Source organism: Prorops nasuta, unplaced genomic scaffold (genome assembly GCF_024137725.1).
Source record: "Prorops nasuta isolate Cenicafe-Biocafe unplaced genomic scaffold, Cenicafe_Pnas_1.2 PNAS00015, whole genome shotgun sequence".
Classification (NCBI taxonomy): domain Eukaryota; kingdom Metazoa; phylum Arthropoda; class Insecta; order Hymenoptera; family Bethylidae; genus Prorops; species Prorops nasuta.
Genome location: NW_027116812.1, coordinates 5,928,438 through 5,954,091, shown reverse-complemented (window position 1 = coordinate 5,954,091; position 25,654 = coordinate 5,928,438). Strand labels below are relative to the sequence as shown.

Here is a 25,654-nt window from a genome sequence, read left to right as displayed (position 1 = left end):
ACCAGCTTTCCCACGTTTCACGATTCTCTATACTTATCGGTATACGATTCGTCCTTACTCCGTTCGTTCAAGGCGCCCCTTTTCTTCGTGCACCATTTCCCATCCAGCGTGCATGTCCGAATATCCAAGAAGCCTTCTTCTAAAATCCAGTAATTCGATACTCACTGTCAACTCGAGATGAAACGCACACGCTGCACTTAAAATACTTCCGTGGAGACTTCATTCCAAGATGGCTTCGCTTTACAATAATTATGTTAAATCTGTGCAAAAGTGTAGCAGGAATTGTTAACGGGCTATATATGGTATATAAAAAATAGGTGTAGTTTTCTTTTCCTGGAAGTTCGATTACGAGTTTGAAAAAGTGCTGCACCAATCGACACACAATTGCTGCGCGTTTCTGGCTCGCCTGGCCGTCGCTGCTGGATTGCTGCTCTTTGTCGTCGAATTATTTTAGCGGCCGATATTTCCATCCTTACTGCCACCGAAACGAGGCTTCGAGCCAAAGTCAACACGAAACGGCTCTCCCTTATTTCTCTTAACCCCCTCCCACTCCCCCCCCCCCCTTCGCAACATCTTTCTCTCTTTTCATCTTACCTTTTCTCCTCCACCGACCGGAGGAATCCCGGTGCACTTATCGATCTGACGCTTTCGCGAGAAAAGCTCATATTTGTGTCAGTGGACCAATGGAATTATTGTTCGTTTGACTTTTTCTTTGCCCGCAGTTACCAAAGGCGAAGTGGTTTTTTCGAGAATTCCTGCATGGAATTCTCGAGTTTTTGGTTGAATTTGATAACGAGTTCTTTTGCAATAAAATCGCTTTCCCGATGATAAACGCGTTGCGCAACGAAAAAAAATTTATTTGATTTTCCAAGGTGTGTTAGAAAATTATATGAAAGGTTTGTAGTGGACTGCAACGTGATGCCAGAAATTGGACGACAGAAAGCACGCACAAATAACACAAATGCACAGTTACACGGGATTCTTGATTGTGTGTCTTTAGCTGCATCTCCTTTCTGGCATTGGTGGAGCGATCATAAATCGGTCGTGCGACGTACGTGTTTCCGCGGTTGAATCGAATAGAGAAAGCAAACAAACGATAAATCTGCAGCCTAAATGGCGTGTCGATGTCCACCGGAAGAATAATATCGAACCTGTCTCGTATCCTTCCACTATGAGATAAATTCTAATACATTGTACATTTTGGGAAATAGATCCATCAATCTTTCATCAATTGTATATAAACTCTTGCTTTATTAAATCCTTCCTATATTTCCCTAAACTATCCTACAGCAAGTAAATCATATTTATAATCAAAAATCATTTTTCTATATTTTTTCCAGTTACATTTTAATCTCTGGACTATTAGTATACATGAAAGAATTACTTTTTATTTCTTAACAAAATAGTAGCCAAATTCCTATTTATCCTCATCTTCACATAGATCGAAAGAGTTCCATCCCATTCGAATGCAATTCAACGTAAGTATGGAAGGAGTTTGTAGAATCGTCGAAATGATTTTTTCTTTCATCTGCAAAGCGAATAGGCACAAATGCAATGTATACACGAGTAGGTGCACTTTCGATTGTAAAATTGTAGAAAGTGAGCTTAGCTCGCGCAGGAAAAGATGCTTCCTTCGCGGAGATGCGATCTTGCATAAGAATAAATGAAGGATTGGCATGGAATGTAAAAGGCACGAGGAATATCGCTTCCTCGGTCAACACTGAAAGTCATCGGGGGGTGTCCGCATAGCATATTCTGAGAGGCGGGCATTCGCGGTGAAACGTCAAAGCGACTCGAGGGTCTCACGAAAAAGTCAATATTTGACAAGGAAAGGTGAATTCCAGCTGAATTCCTCGCGCACCAGCAGACAGCACGGCACCGCACTTACATATACATGTATCATATACTTGATATTGTTCGACCAACGCACGTTACGATTGGAAAATATGGGCAAGATTCCAAAGAGCTTCACGAAAGTCTCGAGTTGGCCCATTAAAGGATGGTCGAAACAAACGATTAGGTAGCTTAGAAAAAACAATCCCTTCCACTATAAGCATAATACTCTCGAGTGGAAAAACATATTATGATACCAGCGCGATATAGCCAATCCTCGTAAACAAATTAATTCAATATATATTTGAGAGAAAATAAAGCAGTACCGATGAGAGAGGAATGGGGAGGGATAAATTATGATCATTATAAAAGCAGTAACTGTATAAAGTTTTTCTGCTACCACACTGAATGATCAATTAAACGAGTGGATTTTGCTTCTGCCAATCAAACGAGACTGAGAAAACGTCAGGAATTCCATGCATGATGGAGGTAGGAGAAGCTTGCCCCAGGGAGGAGGAAAATGGGACGAAGAAAGAGGGGGGGGGGGGAGGGCCTGGCAATAAAACGGTGCGTATTGTATCGATTATTTATATTATAAGCAGGACGCCTGTCCGTCGGAGCACTCGGCTGGCTAAGCCCGGTAATTCGAATGAGGAGCAGCGACGCCTGTCAGAAATGAAATTCCATCCGGTCCACTTCGCAGCTCGAGCAGCTCCTCCACTCGAGAACCTCCACTTTGGGCCCCGATCGTAGAGACTCGCTCGCGTCTTATGAATGAATTCGAACGAGTTGGACCCGCGCGATGACTCGAGCCTCGCCACTCCACCGACGACTCAATGGACCCGAGAGAAAAAATCCGTCTGGTCATTTCTCCAATTCACCACTCAAAGGGGCGGATGTCCTTCGAAATTCACTTGGAAACCACACGTGTGGCCTCGAATGCTCCTCCCTAGGTATTCGCTAATTTATTCAGAATTTTTACGAAAATACTAATAGAAGATTGTTTCTGTAACGTTAGATTTAGAGGATTTTTGTTTTATTTTGAAATTCAGCAGGAGTTTTATATGCTTTGAATTTTGGTTGGAAGGGAAGAATTTCGTTCGGCTCGTTAAAATCGTACCAAGTCAAAGGTGCAATACCATAGGATATCTATTCCCCTCTCTAAGAATTTATTAATTTAAGATTTTCATGAAAACTCCAATAAGGATGCTTTTATTTCGTGAGATTTTTTTTTTCAATAGATTTTTAATGGTCGATGATTCAAGCGGAGTTGGATGTGCTGGATGGGGGAAGTTTTGTGCAACTCGTTTCATTCGTGCGAGAGTCAGGTTGCTGCGTCAGAGGAGAGAAAGAGAAACGCCTCCTGTGGGATTCCTATAGGTGGTAGAGTGCACAATATCGAATGAGAAAAGCGTGACTCGCACGAGGAAGAAACCAGAGGGCTATTTATACGCTCTCATTCAAAGGAGACAGAGAGCCGTCGCGTAAACAATGCGACGTGAGGATCCTGGAATTTCGTTAGGATAGAGCACCCTAGCCATCTACGAGTTTCGAGAATTGTTGTGTCAACGTATTCCTCAACCAACAAATTATCACAAACGATAAGTCTGACTCGTCTCGGCTGCTTTTATAGATCCAGGAAGATCTATGGTGCTTGTCTTCTTTACTTTAGATCCGTCAACCAGTGCAAAACTCCTAAACTTTAATTAATTATTTCCACAATGAGAAAATTCGATTAGCCAACGTACCGAACTGCTGCTGATTTAAACCAAACGAGCAGAGCTTTCGAAGAAACTTTTCACAGATGAAAGGACGAATTCGAAAGTATCTGATTTATTGAAAAATATTCCATGTTAGTTTATGCTTTTAACTAACATTATTGTACAGTCTGATTTTTCTTATTTAATTCTGGACCCACCAGAATCTATCTAATTACAACTATTGGTTCCTATATACTTACACAGTTATAACGTCATAAAATTGAATAATTAAATTCTCGTTATACGAATCGAACTTGGACGAGTAGAGTTTGTACGAAAAATCGCGTTAAAGGTTTAAAGTATACGAAAAATTACACGGTAACGTTAAAATGTGTCCATTGAATGAAAACTATTTCGTGTCACGTGGATTGTCGATCGATCAAGAGTTCAATCGAGGAGCGTGATTTGGACTTGGTTTGTCGAATCCTGGATGCGTCGATCCGTCAACTCGTTGACGCGTGAAGGGGATAGGAAGATGGTGGTGCGTCACGTAAAAAAGCAGTTCGTCTTGGGTCCGTCCACACCCACTGTCGTCGGCCGGGCCCAGGATCTCAAAGGGACCGTGGGGGACGGGGGCGGACGTATTAATGCTTCCGCGATCTTTCGCCTTGCCTCGCCTGGCAAATCGCCCACTTAACGACAGACGGAAGGGATTTCCTATCTCCCAAAACTCCCAAATTTTCCGAAGGTTAAAATAAGCCTGCTGGTACCGCGTAAACAAATTCCTCCCGTACAGCGACCCAGCATATTGCTGCAAATGGACCAGGAGGATTTCTGCGATTTACCATAAAATTCTTTGTGATGATAATAATAATCAAATTTAAAAACGCAAACTCCAAGTTTTATTGAGAAATGGGACGGATACGGGGTGGGGGTTATCGAAAGTGTGCGAGCTAATAGAGACGTTTTAAAACCAATGAAGTTGGTCGACGATGGTGGCATACTTGAGTTTGTTCCGGCTGATTTCTCGCTTCCTCCCGTAAGTGCGAAGCGGCGGCTTCGGTTGGCTTCGCTATCAAACGCTCGAACGCCTACGAAGACGAATGTCTCTCGTCTTCCTTGATTTTTTCATCCGGCGGCCTCCCTAGTAAACGCAGCTTTCAAGCTCCATTACCTCCGAGCTTTGAGACCGCTGCGACCTTTTTTTCTCGCTCTATTATTGGCCCGAGCAGCAGACAGCCAAAGGTCATCGTCCAATTGTTCCAATCTATTGATCAAATCGAAAGCTGAACAGGATTTTGGCGTAGAAATATTTCTTCTTCGAAGCTCTCGAGACTTTCCTCTTCTTGTTTGATATCATTTTTATACGATCGTTTAATTGTCCAAATCCATAACAACCGAATCAAAAGTTTGGAAGAGCTATGTCGACTATTTATTTTTCAAACTTCTCGAGACACTTTTCTGTTCCTGATTCATTCACTTTTAATTGATGAACTGACTGTCCAAATACATCGATCGAAATGAAAGCACGAACAGGTGGCAGTGACTTATAACTATTTATTTCTCAACGCTTTTCCGGCTTTTCAAATGTTCTTGATCGACTTACTTTTAATCAAAAGCAAATCTAACGAGATTTCGACAAGCGTTTTGACGTACGACGTTATATTTATTGACCCGTCAGAATTTACAGGTTCCTGGAGAAAAGCTTGCATATCAAATCGGTTGATACTGAGATCGTTTGTATATCTCTTCATGGTGTATTGCTTTAGTGTCAAACTAGCCTCAAATAGCTTTCCAAAGTGCATATCATATAATATAACGAAGGGCCGGTCGAAGGAGAATGCTGTTTGATAGTGTCGCGGTGACAAAAGGACGCTTGATCATTCGGACGAATTTTCAATTGAATAGAAAAAGACTTTCTATGAAAGGAATTAATGGTCCAGACTGTACAGGCGATTTCGGAACTAGGAGGAGAGAGTAAGAACGTGTCATGATGCTCGTGTTGAGTCAACAGCACCCGTTGCCAGTATCAACAAGATACCGTTACAGCATGGATGCCTATCCAAGAACGGATAGGGTCGTGCACCCGTTACGTTCCTTATCGAAAGCCCAACTTTGACCTTCCTGGTAATCCTCGTCGCGTCCGTTACTCATGCCAAATTTCTCACTCGTGCAAAAATTCCTTTTCGCATTATTTTCAGACTCGTAATTTTGCAAGGATTGTATAATTCAGAAGCGCATAGTATGTACCTCGTTGAAACGGTGAATCAAGAAGTGTTGAGGTTTCACAATGCAAGAGAGGAAGAGGATGAGAATGGTTCTCGATGAGGATCGGAGGCGGTAGTACGCAGGAGGTGTTGAAGTGGGCACGCCAAGTTAAATATACGCGTAGGATGTGAAGGCAGGACAAAAAGCACTTCCTCTTGTCTGATGCGAACGCTCTTAGCAAAGGGTGCAAGAAGCCCGTAGGAGGCAACGTCTATTATAAAATATACCATACCGATTCTTCGGTATTTCTTTTTATAAGATAAAAATATATTATACAGTTTAAAAATCTGGATATATATTTTTGGGATGGTATATTGAACTTGGCAAATTAAACAAAGTGAGCAATAACTGTGTAGTCGTAACGGCGAATGGCAAAAGTAATTTTTTATTTTAAGATTTTTTTAAGCGATTTTGAAAGGGTGCACACAGAGAAGCTTATAAGAGCATTGTCTATTGTGAAATATACCATATATATCACGTCCTCTATGTTTCCACCTTTCGTATATTATATATAAGGTGTCAACTTGCTAAACTCACTAAATTCAATTTTCTCACATTTTCAAGAGGCCATAAATTTTACCTAAAATTTTATGGGTATTTAAGTGGAAGCTCAGTTTAGGACACTTTTCAGACAATATAGTACGGGTTTTCATAAAAATATCCTTTTAGACTTAGATATAGTTTAGAATTTGATAACTTCAACTAACAAAAAAGTTGTTTTTAATCATTGTGGCATTGGAGGTTTCTCAAATTTACGGTCTTAACACTATATATATTTATAATTTAATCAATATATTTCTCTCGAGCCTGTATGTAACTTGGCAAATTGCATGGAACTTTTTTCATTTTCTGACAATATTTGTTTGCAATGGTGAGTGCTAACAGGCGTCTTGTTTAAAAATATTGATATTCGAAATGGTGGTCTCGCAGAAGTGAAATTTGCATCGCTGTAAGTGGTTGGTAGCCATATTCCATTATGTCACAAAGTAATCGTCGCTTCGCGTCGAGTCGTGGTGTACGAACGTTTTCCCGCTGGATATACGGAGAGCCGAGCAGCATTTATTCTTACGGAGAGTCACGGACTGAGAATATTTTGTCAATCGTCGACGGCGCTCGTTAGTGGCATCCGTCAGAAAAGCGGACGGGCCTCGGCGCCTCGACTTCTCGAAATAATCACGTACGTGCATAGAATGGCCGTGGAACCCCCCCCCCCCCCCTCCAACTCTCTCTCTCTCTCTCTCTTTCTTTCTTTCACTCACATATTTTTCACTACACGAAACCAAATCTCTCTCACAACGTGCATTCACTCGACTAAAAATCGTTGGACCTTTTTCGTTTAAACAATTTATTCTCTTTCTCTCTCTGTTGCTAGTTCTGCTCCACTTACAGATTTGTTACTGCACGAAACCAAATATTTGTTATCCAACCTTCATACTCTTGTCCGAAAATCATTGTACCCCTCTTATTTAGCGAATATACCCTATCTCTTCAACAATTAATTCTATCGCACTTGACCAAGCAAGAATGATAAATTTCCAAAGTAATTTTGACCCAAATAACAAAATATTTACAAAAGAATTAAACAGCCACGAGAAATCGGATATCAATTTCTTGAGAGAGTAAACGCATAATAATAGATACGGCTATAGTTTCTTTTGGCGTAATCTCGTTTGTCGGGTTGCGCCTTAGCGGATAGACAAACATCTGATAGACGAATCAGTTTTTAGAAGCGGCTCGCCACTGCGCGCAGAGCACGTTTGGTTTTCTGCTCGATCGCAGACAGAAGAAGGTCTATACTATATATATATATATATATATATAGGTAAGCCACATCAAGGACGGTCCGATTGAGCCATTATGCACATCCTGGCTAATTCCATTTTCGAGATAGCAGACCTGTGAAGCAACACAGACCCTGTAACCACCACAGGAGGCATCCTCGCACAATGGCTTTGCGCAAACTAAACGCCATCCACCCTAAAAGCGTTCCATTTACCGTAAAATTCCTCATCCTCGCCGATGATCTTTTTCAGGATATTTAAACTCTGATCTGTAACATCGTAATTCAACACAATTTCAATCGACTCTTTGCTGATTCTTCCTTCGATATACGCTTAACGGTAGCGCCAACTGTAGGAATTGTAAAGATAAAAAAATTGCTGATTTAATATTTTTCTTCGACGACAAAATATATAGAAAGCTGATGGAAACTGCGAAATAGAACGAAGCACGGGTTTTCCGATGCACTGGAAATGCCTAAGGGCAGAAGTATTTCGAAACAACGATGGCCATTGTGTTTCCGCAGTCTACCGAATTCCCTTCTTACCAACTGTGTGTAAGGGCCGCGCGCTCGCACACATACCAACTCTCCTGTGTGTATGTAATGCCGTACGCGTAGATACTTATAGATCTGGCACAATGGGCAGTAGGCGACAGGGGTATATCACTCGCACGACTGCCCACTGGCAATGACTTAATGCTATTTGTGCTGTTCGGGCCCCGAAAATTAAACTATGGGCCAAACACTCGATTATTCGCGTGGCGTGTTCGCTCACTCGTGTGCGATACGTTTCTACGTGAGAATAAAGGAAAGGTGCTGAAAACCAGTCTTCCTTTTCAAGTTTTTAAATGGGCTATTTTAAATTTATAGTGCATGTATACTGGATAGAATCGAGGATTGAGAATAAGAGAATCGTCCAGCCATTAAATAATATTTTATTTTATAAAAATGTTATATAAAATCTGGCACAAGTGGTTAAGAGTGGTGAAAGGGGCGATCACTCGAGTAACCGCCTACGTTCGAGCCTCAAAAATTAAACTAAAAGCCAAAATCTCGATTATTGTCGTGTTCGCTGTTTAGTGTCTGTTACAAGTCTTTACGCGAGAGGTATAGAAAGGTGCTGAAAAGTCGAAAACTGGTATTCATTCGAGTCTCTCGAATTAACCGTCTTCGCGTAACAATTTAAATAAATTTAGTAGAGAAAGTACAGAGCGAAGTTAGCTGAGCAGCAACCAAACTAATGTCCTATATACAAAATACAATTCTATTTCCGACGATCAAATCGAACCAATGATAAAAGTTTAAAGTTGGAGCAACGCGTTTGAGGTTGCATCGCGTTCGACTATAGATAACGATGTGAGGTACATTTGAAGATAAGCGGAGTGAAAAAAATAGGGTGGAGGGGGGGGGGGGGGTAAGGGAGAGAGGAAGGATGATAGACGCGTGACGGACGATTCCCGGAAGAGGGGTCCATTCTCGCAGCTTTAATGGCATTCAGCGTCAGGATTCCGTGGTACGCACGTCCGTGTAAACAGCCGCGGTGTCGGGCAACGTGCATTATGGGGTTGAACACCCTAAAATTAGCCCTGGAGCGGAGCGCCCGCACCCACACGAGGCTAGCGCGTGAAAAAATGCTTACATTATCATTCGTAATTTTGTAAACAGTCGGTACAAGTTGGGGCCTATTCGGGTGCTCGTTGCGGGTGGCCCGAGAAGCCCGGTCCTCTCCCGCTCTCCCTCTCTCTCTCTCTCTCTTTCATTTCTCTCGCACTCTGCAAAGTGCCCGCGATGAATTTCCCACTCTTGTCATCTGCTCCATCGCGTAAACACACGACTCGACTAATTTAGCCGCTTTCGTCCCTCTCCACGTGTATCTATATACCTACTTTTTTCTCATGCTTCATTAATATATAATCCGTCAACCTTGCTTAATTATCACTACCGATAATTGAATCAAAATAATCGTTGGAGCCTCGCTTCGGGGAGTCTACTAATTAATTTTATTACGAGGTTTGGGTAGAAGTGGCGACAAGCAGCAAGGATCATAATATAATTTTGGGAAAATTCGTAAATGGTATATATATATCGCGAATCGCGTGAGGCGCGCTTAATTAATTGGCTATTTCAAATTCGCATTACCATGCGGTAATAACTTGTTACGCACGAGGATAGCCTCGAGCGTGTTCCGCTATGATGTGGGAGAGGAATGCACGGCGAAAGAGGATTGGAGTTGGGGGTGAAAGGGGGAGGGAGAGAGAGAGAGAGAGAGAGAGAGAGAGAGAACTCGAGTTAACAGAGGGAAAGGCTATATTGCGTTATTTGAGGCACGTCGAGCGGTGACGAACGCGACTCATAGGTGTGTCAATTAAACTCGAAATTATCCAAGCTCACCGTGAAACACACACGGCTATCCAATAACCTTCGCGCCAAGTGTAAATTCGTTCAGTCTGAAATATCACCACGAATAAACGTCATTCGAACACGTGACGTTTCGTATTATCATTATTTAACGTTCTAATAACCTTTCAATTTTCGTCAACCCTTCCACGCACCAATTAGCGTCGATTTTGCATTATATTCCTTGGAAAATAAATAAACCTTCTTTTCCTAGAGCTTCGTATTTTCTAAAACCTGGTAAAAATTTGACTTTGACAGTTTGCGATGGAAAAAAAAAGACTAAAAAGTTTCTACGCTGAAGAAAACATTTTGGTAGCATGGGAAACGAGTGCTCGTATATAGATCTGGTAAATATGCGATTATATTTCGTTAGAAAATATCAAGGATTTCCATACTGCGAATTGTTAATGGCAAAACAAACGTTTTCTACAGTAAAATTTCATATAACTTATTTAATCTGCTGGATAATCTATTGTTACGATCGCAGAAATCAAAGCTACACTTTCAATAAAGATGTCACAATTATCGTTATCCTTAATCGTATAAAATCTATATATGTATATATAATTATACATTTATCGATATTTCAAAGGGATAATAATGATTGTTATAAGAATTACAGAATAATCGTATTTACATGTAAGATCACTACGTTAAACGTAGGCTATTTTAGGTTGAATTTGGTTTCTAATCGAGAGAAGACGAGCAGCGTGGGGGGGGGGGGGGGTGGAATGAAGGGGGTTCGTAGCTGAGCGTTGCTTGGTATCGATCAGCGGAGGTCGGCCATTGGTCCGGTAGGTAGACTTCTCTTCCGGCGCTGATTTACGCGAGAAGGTTAGGTTGTGGTGCTCTCACCAGCAACGATTCCAGTTTCGCGTTTCGCCGCAGGTCCCTGGGAAACAGTACACCTGACGTCTTTCCCCTGGACGAGCAGACGACGACGAAACTCCCTTTCCCACCCTCTATTCTACCCCTTCAACCCCACTCCTCTCCTCCCTCTTCTCAGCTCCTCTCCCTTTGTCCTTCTTTCTCTCTCCCATCCTTCCTTTCTTAACTCCACCCTTTGCTACATCCCCACTCACCAGCTCCTCCCCTTTCCCTCACACTTTATATTCTTCAGCATATTTCCTAACAATAACTCTCATTTTTATACACCTATTCAATTTTTTCATCCCATTTATTGTTTCGTTATCATACTTTCACGAAAAACACATTTTCAGCCTTTCTTTTCTCGCTTTACAGGAATTTTCCTGTAATTAATTTACCCTGTCCCGGTATGATCCATATTTTGTTTTTCTTCCTGCACCCCTTTTCTCTCCCCTTATCCTTTTTTCACTCATACCATCGCTCCTTTTTTATCCACTTTTTCATCAGCCTATCCGTGCTCCTGTGCTTCCTCCTGCTTTTCCACGTTCTTCTATATTTTCTTTTTCATCTAGTCCATCAAAACCCCTTTTCAATCTCCCACGCATATTTTCCGGACTACTTCGACGTATCTCGTTTTTCGATTCCATTCTCCTCTTTTTCTGCAACCAAACTCGTTAGTTCACCGAGGCTTTTACATAGATTCTTTGATTTCACTTTAATTCTATTCGCAAACATGTGTACTATGATGTTTTCTTGTACTTAATTTTTGTCTTTAAGTCAGAAGTTATATATATCGTTTACACGTGTGAGTTTAAGAGGAAACATGAACTTGAAGAGATCCCTGTTTGTAATATCTGTGGTTACAAGGCTTACCACCATTAGTGGAGGTCGTATTTATCATAGATGTGGTTATTTTATTTGTTCGTGATATTTATAGTACACTTGAGCAATTCAATATTAAATATATTACTCTCAGCTGTGATCTAGAAACAACGTTAACACTCCATGAACAAAATTCGTCTGTTCTCGATTTAAATAAACATAAATTTATTATAAAATACTATACTATCTAATTAAGTAAGCCTAAACGAAGAAAAATATTTAATCAAATCAAAGTGTCATTTGGCAATTCGTTAATATTAATTGTAAATAGTAATTGTTGATTAAATAAATCACTATTTACTTAAATTAATTAATAAATATCATGTCAGGAGAAGATAAAGTACAAATTCAATATTTAACATACAAAAAGAAAATTATTTCAACTCAAAAACTCTTTCTCCGAATTTGAAAAATTAAAAGATATTGTTTATATCTACGAGTTGTAAATGGATTTTCTTGCATTTGCATGGCTCGTCGACTTTCAGTAGCATCTCGGTGGTAATGACAGTAGTACAGTGTTCCTGGTGAGAGATGAAAGTGGAGTGTTTGCCGAGGGTACACCACAGAGGGTCTAGTGACTTTTTGTTACCCTCGGATTCGACTCCTACAAAATACACGCTCCCTCGGCTCTACACATAGATTTACGTGTTTGCAGTTTTCAGAGCTAATACCGCGAGTTAACGTTTTATTCAAATATACCCTCACACCCTACTATTGTACTAGCACCATTTTCACATCCTGTCACTATAATTCGATTTCGTGCAAGTGTGGTGCCAAAGCAATATAATACTCGACTGGTGCAATTTTTGTCAAAATTAAAAATATGCTTTAAACAAAAAATCGACAATTTTTTTAGACTTTTATTAAGACGTCCAGTCAATATAGAAGAAAGGGTTCGCGTGTTCGTTGGAACAGAGCTTATTTCGGCAAGGAGAAAAATAATCAGTGGCCTCGTGGAAGTTGGTGTATCTGCCACGCGTCGTGTACTTCAAAAGATCACGGTTTTCCCGTAAAGCTTCGAGTCTGCCCTCGAGGTCTGAGGGACGAGAAGCGCCGAGCGGTACGGATATGGTGACGCGTGTCCCTCAGGGATTCTCTTGGCCGGCCAATGGCTATACGTATACCGTCTTTCAGCGAACTAACGGATTGGCGATTCGAAGCCTTCAAAAGCCCCGCTTTATCCGGAGCACGTGTTCTGGCAGATGCGGTTAAATAGCGCCGCAGGCGCTTCACTAACACCATCAACTTTCTATTCTGCAAATAGTATATATATATTAGTTACTCGATTCAAACTACATTTTATCTAACGCTCGGTTATTTCTATTTAAACTCTATATATAGGGACCGTATATATACCAACACAGTGACAATGAGAGCTGAGGAAAATCTTTAACTGCATATATAGAAGTATATAAGAAAAAATTCTATAAAAAATTACGAAACTGGAGCATGGTGGTGATATTATATGTGTTCATCATTTGTATATTTTTCTAATTTTATATATAGTATTCTCTTACCCTTGCTTTTGAACAGTATATATGTATAGTTGTAGATAGATTTTTGACGACCGAATTTTAAAAATCAATATAACTCCATTCAGTATAATATTTGACTATATTTTCAGTTAAACTTTATACATCCGATCCACTCTATTATATGCATGATCAAAACATTTACTTATACACTTTACCCAAATTGCGAAATTTTCAAAATATTATTTCTCACGAATAATCGTGAGCAGTGCTTATATAATTTAACGCGGTTCTATCAGAGCCATCTATATTGATGACCGTATATTAAATATCCTATTTGACGCTCGACCATATCCTTTAAACCTCACACTCACCACCTAGTTTCTCCTGCGGTTAAAATATGTATAATACTTTAGCCAAACTACGATATTTTACCAAGTTTTCTCTCGCACCGCTAATCAAACTTTATTTCCGAGCAGCGCATATCTAATTGTAACGCGAGGCTCTTGATGACCGAGTTTTAAAAACAACAGGAGAATTTGAGAGCTCCCACTCTCAGTAGTTGGAATAATTTTTCACGCCAGTCTCGTTCCAAGTTAGCCACACTACGTTAGTATTTTCGGAGGTTTTCACGCTCGCAATTCGCTTCTGGGTATTACGAGGTGCGAAGGTATTAACGATTGGTGAAATGTGTTCGGTAAATATTCGAAATGTTACGTCGCACAGATCGACCGCTCGTTTTTCCGTTGTCAATGGCAAATAATTCTGCACCGAGCATGCAAGAATAGAATTATTCATTGCGACCGATGCTGATCAAGCTGGCCGGACCAGGTACTACCAAGACACTATAACGTTTACTTTGGAAATCGTACAGGAATCGATGAAATATCGCTGACTCTTGCTCAACTGCAATATTTTTAAATAGGTATTCTTGTTTGGACAATGGAAGAGGATGAAATTTACTCGGTGAATATTTGAAATTGGGACAAGTAACTATATAGCTGGATTATAGAATTAAACGTGGGTTGATGTAACGTTGACGCTCGAACGTTAATAATGAAAATATATGTATTCAATATGCGGTATTCAAGGCAGAAATCGAATAGCCGTCGAAACACAAAATCTAAGCTGTGAAATGCTTCTGCGGTACTTTTTGATGTTCGACAATTTGATTTAAGAAACTTCTAAATTTCTATAGGTTAGTCCACTTTTGCAATCAGTATCTCTGCGCAGATATAGATTAAAAGAACCACATGGAAGCCTTGTTAAAATGATTTCACCGTTCGCTCGTAATCCTACAATTCCAACCTGCATGTCTCTAAATCCGATTTTTCCGTTTGCAGAATGAAGCGTAAAAGCTTGAAATACAAAATATTTCAAAAGCTGAAAATCGTTTCGATCATCTCCGATTAATTGACATCATCGAAACATCGACTATTTTGAGAGAATATTTTTTCAAATGTAAGAAAATATTTTCTATCGCGCAGAGCGCTACTTGCGTAAAAAGCAGCGAGTTTTTGCAGGTGGTTTTTGAAAAAAATAAATATAAAATATTGTGCATAGGGTAATAGGTGGTGGAGGGTAGAAAATGATTAATGAAAGAAAGTTATGAGATTCGAATATTTATTTTTCAAGTTCCGCATTCGAACGACGCATTCTACGTTAAGAGTAATAATAATATTATTATTTATTGTAATACAATATACGTTTCATGTATATATATAATATATGCATATATTTATATTATCTATCTATTTATACACATATAGAGTCTCATCTATACAACCTATTTAATTTATTTATACATATATATATATATACGACACGATCGTGATTTATTATTTTAACTATTCACATAATTCGTTATCAATAAATATATTATCTCAGCTCTTGTTCGAAACGCCTAATTCCATGCATTCGTGAAATAATGCAGAAACAAGGAATGGCGTTTACGCATAAATGCATGTGGACGATAAAAGCATTTCGCCAGTAATTAATAACATTTCATCGCTCAAAACACATGAACTTTCTTCGCACTTTCATCCAGCTACATACACATTATATACTACACAACACACTGCAACTTTCCTTCACTTCCTCTATCACAAGATTAATATTGAATAAATCCTAACCGATCAATTGCAACGTTCTATCAATATACATGATTTTCTCTCCAATTTTATTCTTCTTTTTTCTTATTTCACTCGACTATAATACAGAAAATTATGGAATATTAAAACTTAGTGGAAATATGATCAGCGTCATATATCTTGGCTATGTAGGATGGAATCGACAAAAAAAATTCCAGTACTTCGTCGTAGCAGAATTCCGTTGCTCGCGAAAGTGACTTTCAGCTATCGGAAATCGAGCCTAGAACCCGGATGAGCGGACAAAAGTTTGCATTTTTCTTTCCAGGAACTGCAATAATTTTCTTGGGCAATTACCAATGACGCTGGCATTCGTGCGGAAATATGATGATAAGTAATGTGCGAATTCCGGGCGTTGTTATATCATACATATATATATATATATATGCCTATCGGTGATTCCAGTGTGGAAAGTTATTCAATAACGTACAAGTTAAATATTTGCAAGCTATCGTAAGCTGTTTTAGCGGACGAGGAACGGATGGCGGAAATGGAGAATCCAGGCGAATTGTAGAATGACCGTTGATTGGATGAAAGAATTTTTTGGTGAAAATCTGTCCGGAGTCACCTAGGAATGACTTTGATTCGTCCTTATCAAACTGTCGGAAGCAGACGTTCCGTAAACAAAGATGCGCCGATATTTTCATTCCCAGTTAGATTTATGGCCGTTTGCACAGTTGCTCCTTGCGTAAACCGCAAAACAACGGGAATAAAAGAATTATCGGCTGTCGAATTGGCGCAGGTCAGTGACAGCTTTGAAATCTGTTTGATCAGGTGATGAACACTAGTCCGTGCTTGCATTGTCCATATACACGATTTTCCTGCTACTGTTCTTCATTCATTAAGAAACTTAACCGACATAAATTTTTCCAGACTGACGGTCCAGCAAAAGTCTGTTTTCTTTCAAACTGATTATCTCGCAAAGATTGCTTATCTTCTCTGCAATTTGGATCTGTGCTGAGGTAAGACGAAAAAAACGCCTTTTCAGGTGAGAAAAAAAGAACGTCTGACAGTTCCCATCGAAATCAACGCGAACACTATCCGTCGTTGATCGACGGACTCTTGGGACCCCACACAAGCACACATGTACACGGTTTTTTGGCCCAGCACGACGAGACGCTCCCACGCAGTGCTCGCCAGGATCTTAATCACTCGCATTACCAGAGTAAACACTTTGTACATTTAATTTTAGACAATTTCGATGGACCATCTCACCGACGATCAATCTTCGTCGCTAACAATCTTATCGAGTTGTGATGTTAGAATCCTTCAACTTTGCAATTTTGTATCTCTTTTAATGAACACTTTTGATTTGCCGAAGAGTGACGTGACCTCGAAACCCATTGTTTCTGTTAATTCTTGCTACCAGCAAAGTTTTGTAGTTTCAGTTTCTAACGGTACATCCCTGGAAGCTATCGAATCTTGTTTAACGTGCAACAAGCTTGAATCGTAGTGGCTAGCTCATATGGTTAATGACGCAAACATTCTACCATGCAATTGTTTATTCCTTTTAACGAACACTTTTGATCTACTCGAGAGGTGCGTTATCTCGAAAGTTATTATTTTTCATTTTTATTACCATCAAAGTTTTTCAATTTCATTCATTAGCGAGATCACACGAAAGGTATTTCTATTTCAGGTTTAACGTAGACCTAGCTTAGGTCGTACTGTCTTTCTCTCTCTTCTTGTTATTATTATAATCTTTTTATTTAGCATTTTTTTATTCCTCTTAATAATAACTTTTGAATTCCTCCAAAGGGACGTGATTTGAAAAGTGATTGCTGCCAGCTGTGCCAATTTTTATTTTCAAGCAAAGTTTTCTGATGCCATTCCTTGGCGAGATATCCCCGGAAGGTATCTATTTATGATTAACATGGACCAAGCTTTGGTCTTAATGACTCCATCATCCTGTTATTGTTGCAATTCTTCTATTACGCAATTTACTGCAGGTATTCCTCTTAACGAACACTTTTGATCTGCTCCAGAGCCACGTGATCTGAAAAGTGATTCTTGCCAGCCGTGCCAATTTCTATTACCAAAATTATCTAGTTCCATTCCTTAGCGAGATCATCAGTGGAAGGTATCCATTCTTGTTTAACGTAGACCAAGCTTGGATCATAGTGACTCTCTTCAAGGCTCCTTTGGTGGAGCCTTGAATTCCGGTATTCTCAGTACTTGTGCAACGTGATTGGTAGATTCCCACTCGTGTTTACGGCATTGCAGTCTTGATAATATCTATGATGATACAAGGGAGGCGAGGGCGCAGCACCAGATGACAGGGGCGTTGGTGGGCTGGATCTGAAAGATGATAGAATTCGCTCGTTAAATCGTCCAAACTAAAAATTTCCACTTAAAAACATATAAGCCTAACATTGCTTCTATTTTTAAATATTAAAGAACCAACACTAGGTTTTATTAAAAAAATAAATAAATAAAAATTACAAAATCCACCAAGCATTTAATTCCTCCTATTTTTTCAAACAGAATTTATATTTATTTTTGCACAATTAATTGTAAAATGCAGGGAAAAAAAGAATGTATATTTTTGCGGAATTTACCTATAAAGTTGACAGCTCGGTGACTGAGTGTCCTGATAAAGAGTGGTGCCATCGGGGCTAGCCGCTTCCTGGTACCATTGAGAATGTCCGGCGGTGGTGTTATTGTGGTTCCTCGAGCTGTATTCCGTGTGATCCATGAGATAGCCAGCGGAGGGGGCGCAATACGGAGTGTACATGGTACCGGGTGGCGAGGCATTGCCCCTGGAGACGGATGTGGCATGGGCATATCCGGAGGTGGCCATCATCGCCGCTACCGCGGCCGTAGTGGGGGTCGTCGTGGTGCACGTCGAAGAGAGGTCCCTGGAGCCAACGACGCTCGAACCAACAACCATCGACTCTCTACTGGTCGACATCAAACTGTGTCCATGAGGATGCTGAAGACTGTGGGGGTGATGCGGATGGTGCTGGTTATCGCGAGTCATCAGGTTCGCCGTGTTCTCCCGTGACGTCATCAAAGCATCGACACTGAAACTAGCGGGATCCAGACCCATGGAGACGTCCTGGATCGATTCCTGATGCACCTGATGACTCGGATGCACCTGGTGACTCAAGGCCGTCTGGATAACGCTCTGATTGGTCGGAGGAACCGCCGACACCGTCGTCGTCGTCGTCGCAGTCTTCGATTCCTGAATCGGACTGTGCAGACCGTACTTGGCCATGCAATGCGACGTCGCGTGATCGTTCACCGGTTCCCTCTTAGGCTTGCACAAACCAGAGTCCAATGACCCCAGTTTCTTGGCCGCTGCTTCCGGCAGGACTATGCTACCTTTACCGTCCTCCTGCCCACGCTTCTCCACCACCAACCCTTGTCTCTTCATGGCCTCCTCCTTCTCCTTCAAGGCGTCCTTCTTCTTAAACCGTCGACGTCTCCTCAAGTAAGATCCATTATCGAACATGTTGTAACTGTCAGGATCCAGGGACCAATAACTACCCTTCCCCGGTTTCTTGTCGTCGCGTGGCACCTTCACGAAACACTCGTTCAAACTGAGATTGTGTCTTATAGAATTTTGCCAGCCTTGTTTATTCTCGCGATAATACGGGAACCGTTCCATGATGAACTGGTAGATCCCGTTAAGGGTGATTTTCTTGTCCGGGGCGTTTTGAATGGCCATCGCTATCAGGGCTATGTAGGAATACGGTGGCTTCACCATATCCTTCCCAGGATGGTGTATATGTTGCTGGGTGATTCCCGAGACCGGGTAGCCCGCAGCCGTCGCATATCCTCCGTAACGATACTGCTCGTAATATCCCGGTGCTGCTCCGACGCCCGGATAGGAAGGGGTCCCCATTCCCACGGGAACCGCCGTCGCGTGACGGTAATACGCATTCTGCTCCCCGAACAACGTATGCATCTTGAAGAAGATCTCCCACGAAAACTGGCAGCGCACGACTTATCTCGGTCCAAAGTCTGCCTGGCGATAAACTCGACAGATTCTCACACTCGATTCTCTTTGTCCAAGCAGATATCAACGACTCGCGAGGTTTGACATTTTTCCACTGTTTATACTGAAAAAAATTGCACTGTCACAGTCACGGCCCGTCAGCAGTCCCACTCTCTCTCTCTCTCTCTCTCTCAGTGTCACTTTACCCTCGGTCCTTCTATTATTAGTACGGGCCAACTCAGCTGGGAGCTTTCGTAACTCCGAGTTAAAGTTTCGCGAATCTGGCGAGAGTAAATTTGTCCAGGTCCATCGGTTAGGAATTAAAGGGACACTAAAGTTTATAAACGGCGGGAAGAGTGAAGTCCAGTGACGCGAGGCTGCGTCCAGTGTTCGATGGCTGGATAGCACACCGCTAACCCGTGTAAGGCCGCCGCGTGCACGCGTATTATGATACACAACAGGCCGGAGTTTACTCAACCCCGAGTAAAAACACACTGGGGCTTCGGCCTCGCGAGCGAGCCAAGTGTTGCTTGGAAAGGCTAGAACGGCTGCGCGGCTCGTGGCGCGCAACTCGCTTCGGGAAAAATCACGGGATGCCACTCGCGAGCGAGGCGTCTCTGGCTAGAGTCTCCTCGTGCTTATTGGACGAACATTCCTGTTAAACTCCACCTTCCGACTGCGAGGCCAATCCCTGCCAAGCCGGAACCGTTATTCCGACAACTTTGCGAGGCCGCCTCTTCGGAGACCTTGCCAACGGAGAACCAGCGGTCGACCTGCTCGTCCACCGAGAGACCCGCCCTCGTCCGCCGCAAAACAGACGATCGACCTGACGATCCACGCTGCCTCCGCAGATATGCCAATTTTTACGCGCGCGCCTTACTCTAGTTCCTCCGACCCGACATCCACAGTCATGGCATATACTTTCGCTCTATTTCCATTTTTCTACTCGACCATCCTAGCACGCTCTCTCCCATAATCCCTCGATCCGGACCGTAACGTCAGTGCCAACCTCATCTTCCGCATCCTACACTCGCCGGAAGCGCTACCAGTCGATCTCCAATTTCCGCTTTCCTTTGCCAGTGTGTCACAATGTGCTCTCGAGGAGAACCTTCCTCTTCCCTTTTCTACGACGTCCCACATATCCACAGATCGCTCGGGTTCTACGCAGTTTCATATACGAATTATACCGGGATCAGTGTCTGCAACCTCTCTGAATTGTGACCCGAAAGATTTTATCTTAAACAACTGGTTGGTTCTTCCTTCGTCTTATGTCGTTGCTGAAATTTTGAGAAAGTGTTTTACATGCCCGTGTTGTTTTCTCCTTGGACGATTCTGCGTTAATGCACGCCTTAAAATTTCCTTGCCAAGAGAATTTCCGTTAGGATCGATAGATCGTTCGAATTTTTAGAGGTTATGTTCGTCCAATTCGTGAGTATGTACATTTTAAGTTTAGAGTTTTTCGTGAAAGATATATAGGCCGAGTTGGGATTATCCTGAGATGGTCGAAGCCTCGCAGAGGAGCTGGAAAAGCTCCTGGTTAAAACTCGAGTGGCAAAGTCATATAGATATATAGATAGATATAGATAGAGCGAGGGAGATAGCGAGTTCTTATACTCGAGGGATTCAATTTGGCGTCTGTTTTTCCAAGGGTTCGACTCTTGCCTTGCAAAAACACTCCACGGGACATCTCGCCTCCATCTTGGAGAGCTCCTCCTATAGTCCTGCGTGAATCCTCTGGACTGTCATCCAGTTAAATATCACCGATCGCCAGCACCCTCCATTTCCTTCTAATAACCCTATTTTCTTCTTATACCCTTGCTGTTTTTCTTCCTTCCTCCTAATTCCTATCCTTCCCATAGACGCTTCACATATTATATACTATATATATGTATATAGGATCGTATTCACCGTGGAAAAAAAGATAAGATATAATGTATGCAATTTCATTCATCTAATTTTCATTTAAATGAAATTGCACAGAAGAGACACTCCGTAGATGTTTTAACTGAGCAGGGTTAAATCCCCCCCCCCTGCCCCTTATTCTCCCCCCACCCATCGCTGCAGGCGAGTATTCCGCAAAACGCTTTAGAAGTTTCGCTGCAAAGTTTAATTATCTTCCACTTGCCCCCTATCTAAATTCGTTACTCCCGGGTCCTCGTTGGCATGGTGACTCTCCACGAAACGCGATAGCGATTCAGCTATTAACTTATAAGAAAAAAAAAGAAGGATAAAAACACGCAGCTGATAAAAGCCTGTTTTTCACCTGTAATCGACGGATCTGCTTCGGAGAGCCTCTTATCAATACGAGTCTGTTCATCCGCAGAGATAATCCGAGGATCGGAGGCTCTTCTTTCGCAAATTAGTTAATCAGCAAATTTCGCGATATTTACTTTACCCGGATTTACTTAGATGGCATGGAATTTCATGAAATTCAACGGAGAGATAAGTTATCGATTTTTGCCAGGTTGGGTAATTAGCATATATTGGTGTGGTTGGGGTTCCTCGCGCGTAATTATAGATTCTACTCGCTCGGAAGGAAAATCGATCTCTCGTATTTTTCTGGCCACTTTTAGGACCCTGCTTCCGCGCGATATGCTTTCTTTCCTTCTGCTATCACTGGTTTGTTTAAAAAGCTGGAGCAGCACTTGAGTTAACGTAAAGAGGAAATGGGTAATTCCGTTATGTTACTTTTGCCATTTTTTCCCTCTTCCTTCCTTTATTCTTTTCTGCCTCCGACTCAAAGGGGTCTGCCCAGAGTGTTTAAAAACTTTCGGAACTCTGGAAAACAAACTATGAAACATCTTGACCTACCCCGTTATATATGTCGGATCTCGAGGATTGTTCGAGCGAACCTTTTTTCCTCTCCAATAATAAACAAACAATTCGCTGGAGGATTTTTCAAGTCATACGAAAGCTCGCTTGTATACGATAGCCCATATTAAATTTGAACCAAAGTAAACAAACGAGCCGGATAAGAGTAAACCGTCCAACAATTGCGAAACGCCGAAGAATTTCGATGATAAATCATTGATTCGGTGACACGAAAGAACGAGATGAAGTCTTAGCTCTAATGCTAACCAGATTGCCCTTTTTCTTTCGCGGATTTGAGAAACTGCAGGCGCTCCGTGATCATTCGTGTGCGTGTGTTTGTTATCTTTATGCGCGATCGCTCGCGCGTCATATTCTCGCACGGAAATGGCGCAGCATAAACCTGCGAATTGCACCGCGTCGGGGAGTATTTGCTGCGAAATTCAAGGCTGATGAATTGTGATTTAACAGGATGCACTGGGTATTATGGTTAAAAATAACAATTTCTCATGCGAGGAAAGAGTAAAATACTGTTTTTCTTTCCCTTTCCCCCCCCCCCTCCTTTTTTTCTAATTTTTGTTGACCCATTAGAGCGGTTAATGAAGTATTTGTATTATATTGGGTAATTAGGACTGTGGCGCTTCTCTGATATTTTACGAAGCGTGTTAAACGAATTGGCCATGGCTGAGATCGTTTTGAGACTGTTTGGTCAGAGGAAATAGGCGATAGCACGCAGTCACGGACGTCAGAGGAGGGCGTTAAATTTTCATATACGGTTTCCCGACTTATTTTTTGCCCCAGCCTGACTCCCGGTCGTCCGGGACCGCCGGTATTGGTTTACACGAGTTCGAAGGTCCCAAGAATTAAATTTCATCTATGTAAACATCGACCGAGCGTCGTCCTGCACACGGGAAGAGACGAAGCATACGGACTTTTCCTTCGGCTCTGCTCGCTTCCTTCATCCGCTCGATAGGTGCTCGTCCAGATCTCTGCGGCTCGTGTATTCTGATATACAGAAAATTAATACAGCTCGAGAGTATAACTATATGTCGAACGAGTTAATCAAATTTCTCTCTCTCTGTATAACGGTATATGGATGTGGTCTCGCGTGAAAGAGAACTTTCTTCTCTATATATACTTCATTAATATCTGTCTCTGTGTAGATCTATGCACGTAATATCAGTATTTTGTTAAAGAAAATTCATCCAACTTGAGAAGACTAATTTGAAATAATATAATTAAATTCCTTTTATGTAAACATGGACCGAATTCCCACACACGTGAGAAGAGGAGCATACGAGCTTCGACTCGATCAGTACGCGTATATATTAGACCACATAGTATGATTATTATGCAAAAGAAAATTCGTCTAGTTTAAAAATACTAATTTGACTCGATTAAAAATCAATAGGAATTTTTGTCGAATGAAGAATGGGATTTTGAAGGTTGGAAGGGAGACGAAAGGGTTTTATCAGTCGCGGTTCTCGCTGAAGCGTAGGATTCTGGGATTTCGCGGGTAAAACGAGAAAGCTGTGCTGCTCCGATAGGATTGAACGAACGAGGGAGTCGGTGAAAAGGACTGTGCGCGACAGAATTCACTCGAACAATGCATACCGGGTGGCAATTTCACGCGACAAGTACCGCCATCAGCATATCAATGGCCAAGCTGGATTATCCGGATGTGCTGGCATATTCTGCGGTTGGCCCCGTCAGATAGGGTTGCGCGGTTCCTGCTCCAACGTCTCTATATCATCCACAACTATATACCAAATCGACTGCTATGCAGAGTAGACCAGCGCGCTCGTTGAGAGTCCTCTCTAACCCAGTCAGATTAGAAGAAACGAACAAATCGATCCACTCTGTGGATTAAATATTACATCAATCTTCCTCAATGTTTTTATTTTGACACGCTTCCACATCAACTCCTTTCTTCTTAATACATCGTTTCACCGGCTTTCTTTCTGTAATATTTCTTAATTCCTCAAGATTTATAATAGATTTTTTTTTTATGAAAAATATTGCTAAGGTAATATTTAAAAATTATAATTTGTTGAATATCTGAAATATATAATTATGATTTATCTTGATGAAGCTGCGTAATTATACAGTTCTCAGAGAAATAAATTATTTAAGTTAAATAGATCTTGCTTTGAATCAAGTAATTTTTTTTCTTGATATTCGTTAACTATAGGTAGTAATATGATTAGTTAATTAATTAATGCCGAATATCTTTTTCGTTTTATTATATTGTACACTTAGTTATTATTTTCTCTTTATGTAGATACAGCCTCATGACGCGATGAGTATGCTCGAAAATATTTCAATTGGAGTACTGTTAACGTTTACTCATGCGACCAATTGGTCGGGGATGAAAACAAACGGCGGCGGTGCTGAGGCCCAAAGTCTACCCTCTCGCGTGTGACCGCGAGGCGTTTATTTTTCTTGAAAACGTATCAGCGGCATTTCCTTCCTCATTGTCTGCCTTAAAGAAATAAATCTACTGGCAGGTCTAGACAAGTGACTTCCTTTCGTGCGGGACAGATTGGATTTGGCATCTCAACCCTTCGCGAGTAAGCACTGAGAAAGCTATAAAGAAACTCTTTACCTCTTTCTCCTTTATTACAGGCCACTATAAATTCGCTCTTCGGCGAGATAATTTAGCATTAATTTACGTTTCTTAGCTTTTACCTTTCAATTCTTAAAGTGCTGAAAATCACAAAAAAATCCTCCCTCTTTCTCCTTAATTTATTAAATACAAACCACTATATAAACCCACTTTTCGGCTCCACAATTTCAAGACCCTACAACGTGGAGACTGGTTACAGCTTTGAATTTGTGGATGCAAAGAGAGGCGAGAGAGAGAGAGAGAGAGTAATGATAACGCAGAATTTAATTGGATGTGAGAAGCCGAAGACAATAGCTATATATAAATCGAAATCTTGGGACCCATTAATTACTTCATCCAAAGAAAATTGCACTATAAAGTTTCTTGTAAAATCACAACGACAAATGTGGGCAACTTTGTAGCCGACGGCTGTCGTTGTATATTTAGATTGGTCGGCAAAAGAAAAACTTAATATTTGTATATGTTTTACTAAGTAACTGTTGCAAAGAAAAAATAAATTTACAACGACAGTAGTGGGTCACAAATTTGTCCATGATTATCATTTTAATTTTACTCAAGAATGTTATACACTATCTATGCATTCTTGAGAGTATGACTTGCCACAAAGTTGTGGATTATAGGAGCAAAATCCCTAAATAAATATTTCTTTTTTGGTTCCACAGAAAGTTTGTCGTCTATCTTAAATAGAAGACTTTTTTTTCGGGATGTGCAAAAAATACATGTGAACGCACGTATTTGACTCTACCCTGAAAGGTAAGATTACACTACAAGTAGACAAGAAAAAAAAATAGAAAGATTGGAGGTGGGGGGAGAGGAGGAGGAGGAAGATAGTAACGATAACGCAGAAGCGTCGGAGGCACGAGCTGGACGGGCGAATCTGAAGAAGATAATAGGCGTAGAGAGAGATGTAAACGGCGAAAGGAACCGAGGTGAA

The 25,654-nt window shown here is 41.2% G+C and overlaps 1 protein-coding gene across 1 annotated transcript; it reads right to left on the bottom strand.

Annotated features, from left to right (window-relative positions):
* Window positions 1-14,842: 14,842 nt before the first annotated feature.
* Window positions 14,843-19,752, bottom strand: croc (crocodile). The gene is made up of 2 exons (XM_066736046.1): window positions 17,905-19,752; window positions 14,843-17,644 (listed from the first exon to the last, which is right to left on the bottom strand). The coding sequence occupies exons 1-2, from the start codon at window positions 19,254-19,256 to the stop codon at window positions 17,515-17,517; spliced, it is 1,482 nt and encodes a 493-aa protein (XP_066592143.1). The 5' UTR covers window positions 19,257-19,752; the 3' UTR covers window positions 14,843-17,514.
* Window positions 19,753-25,654: the final 5,902 nt, after the last annotated feature.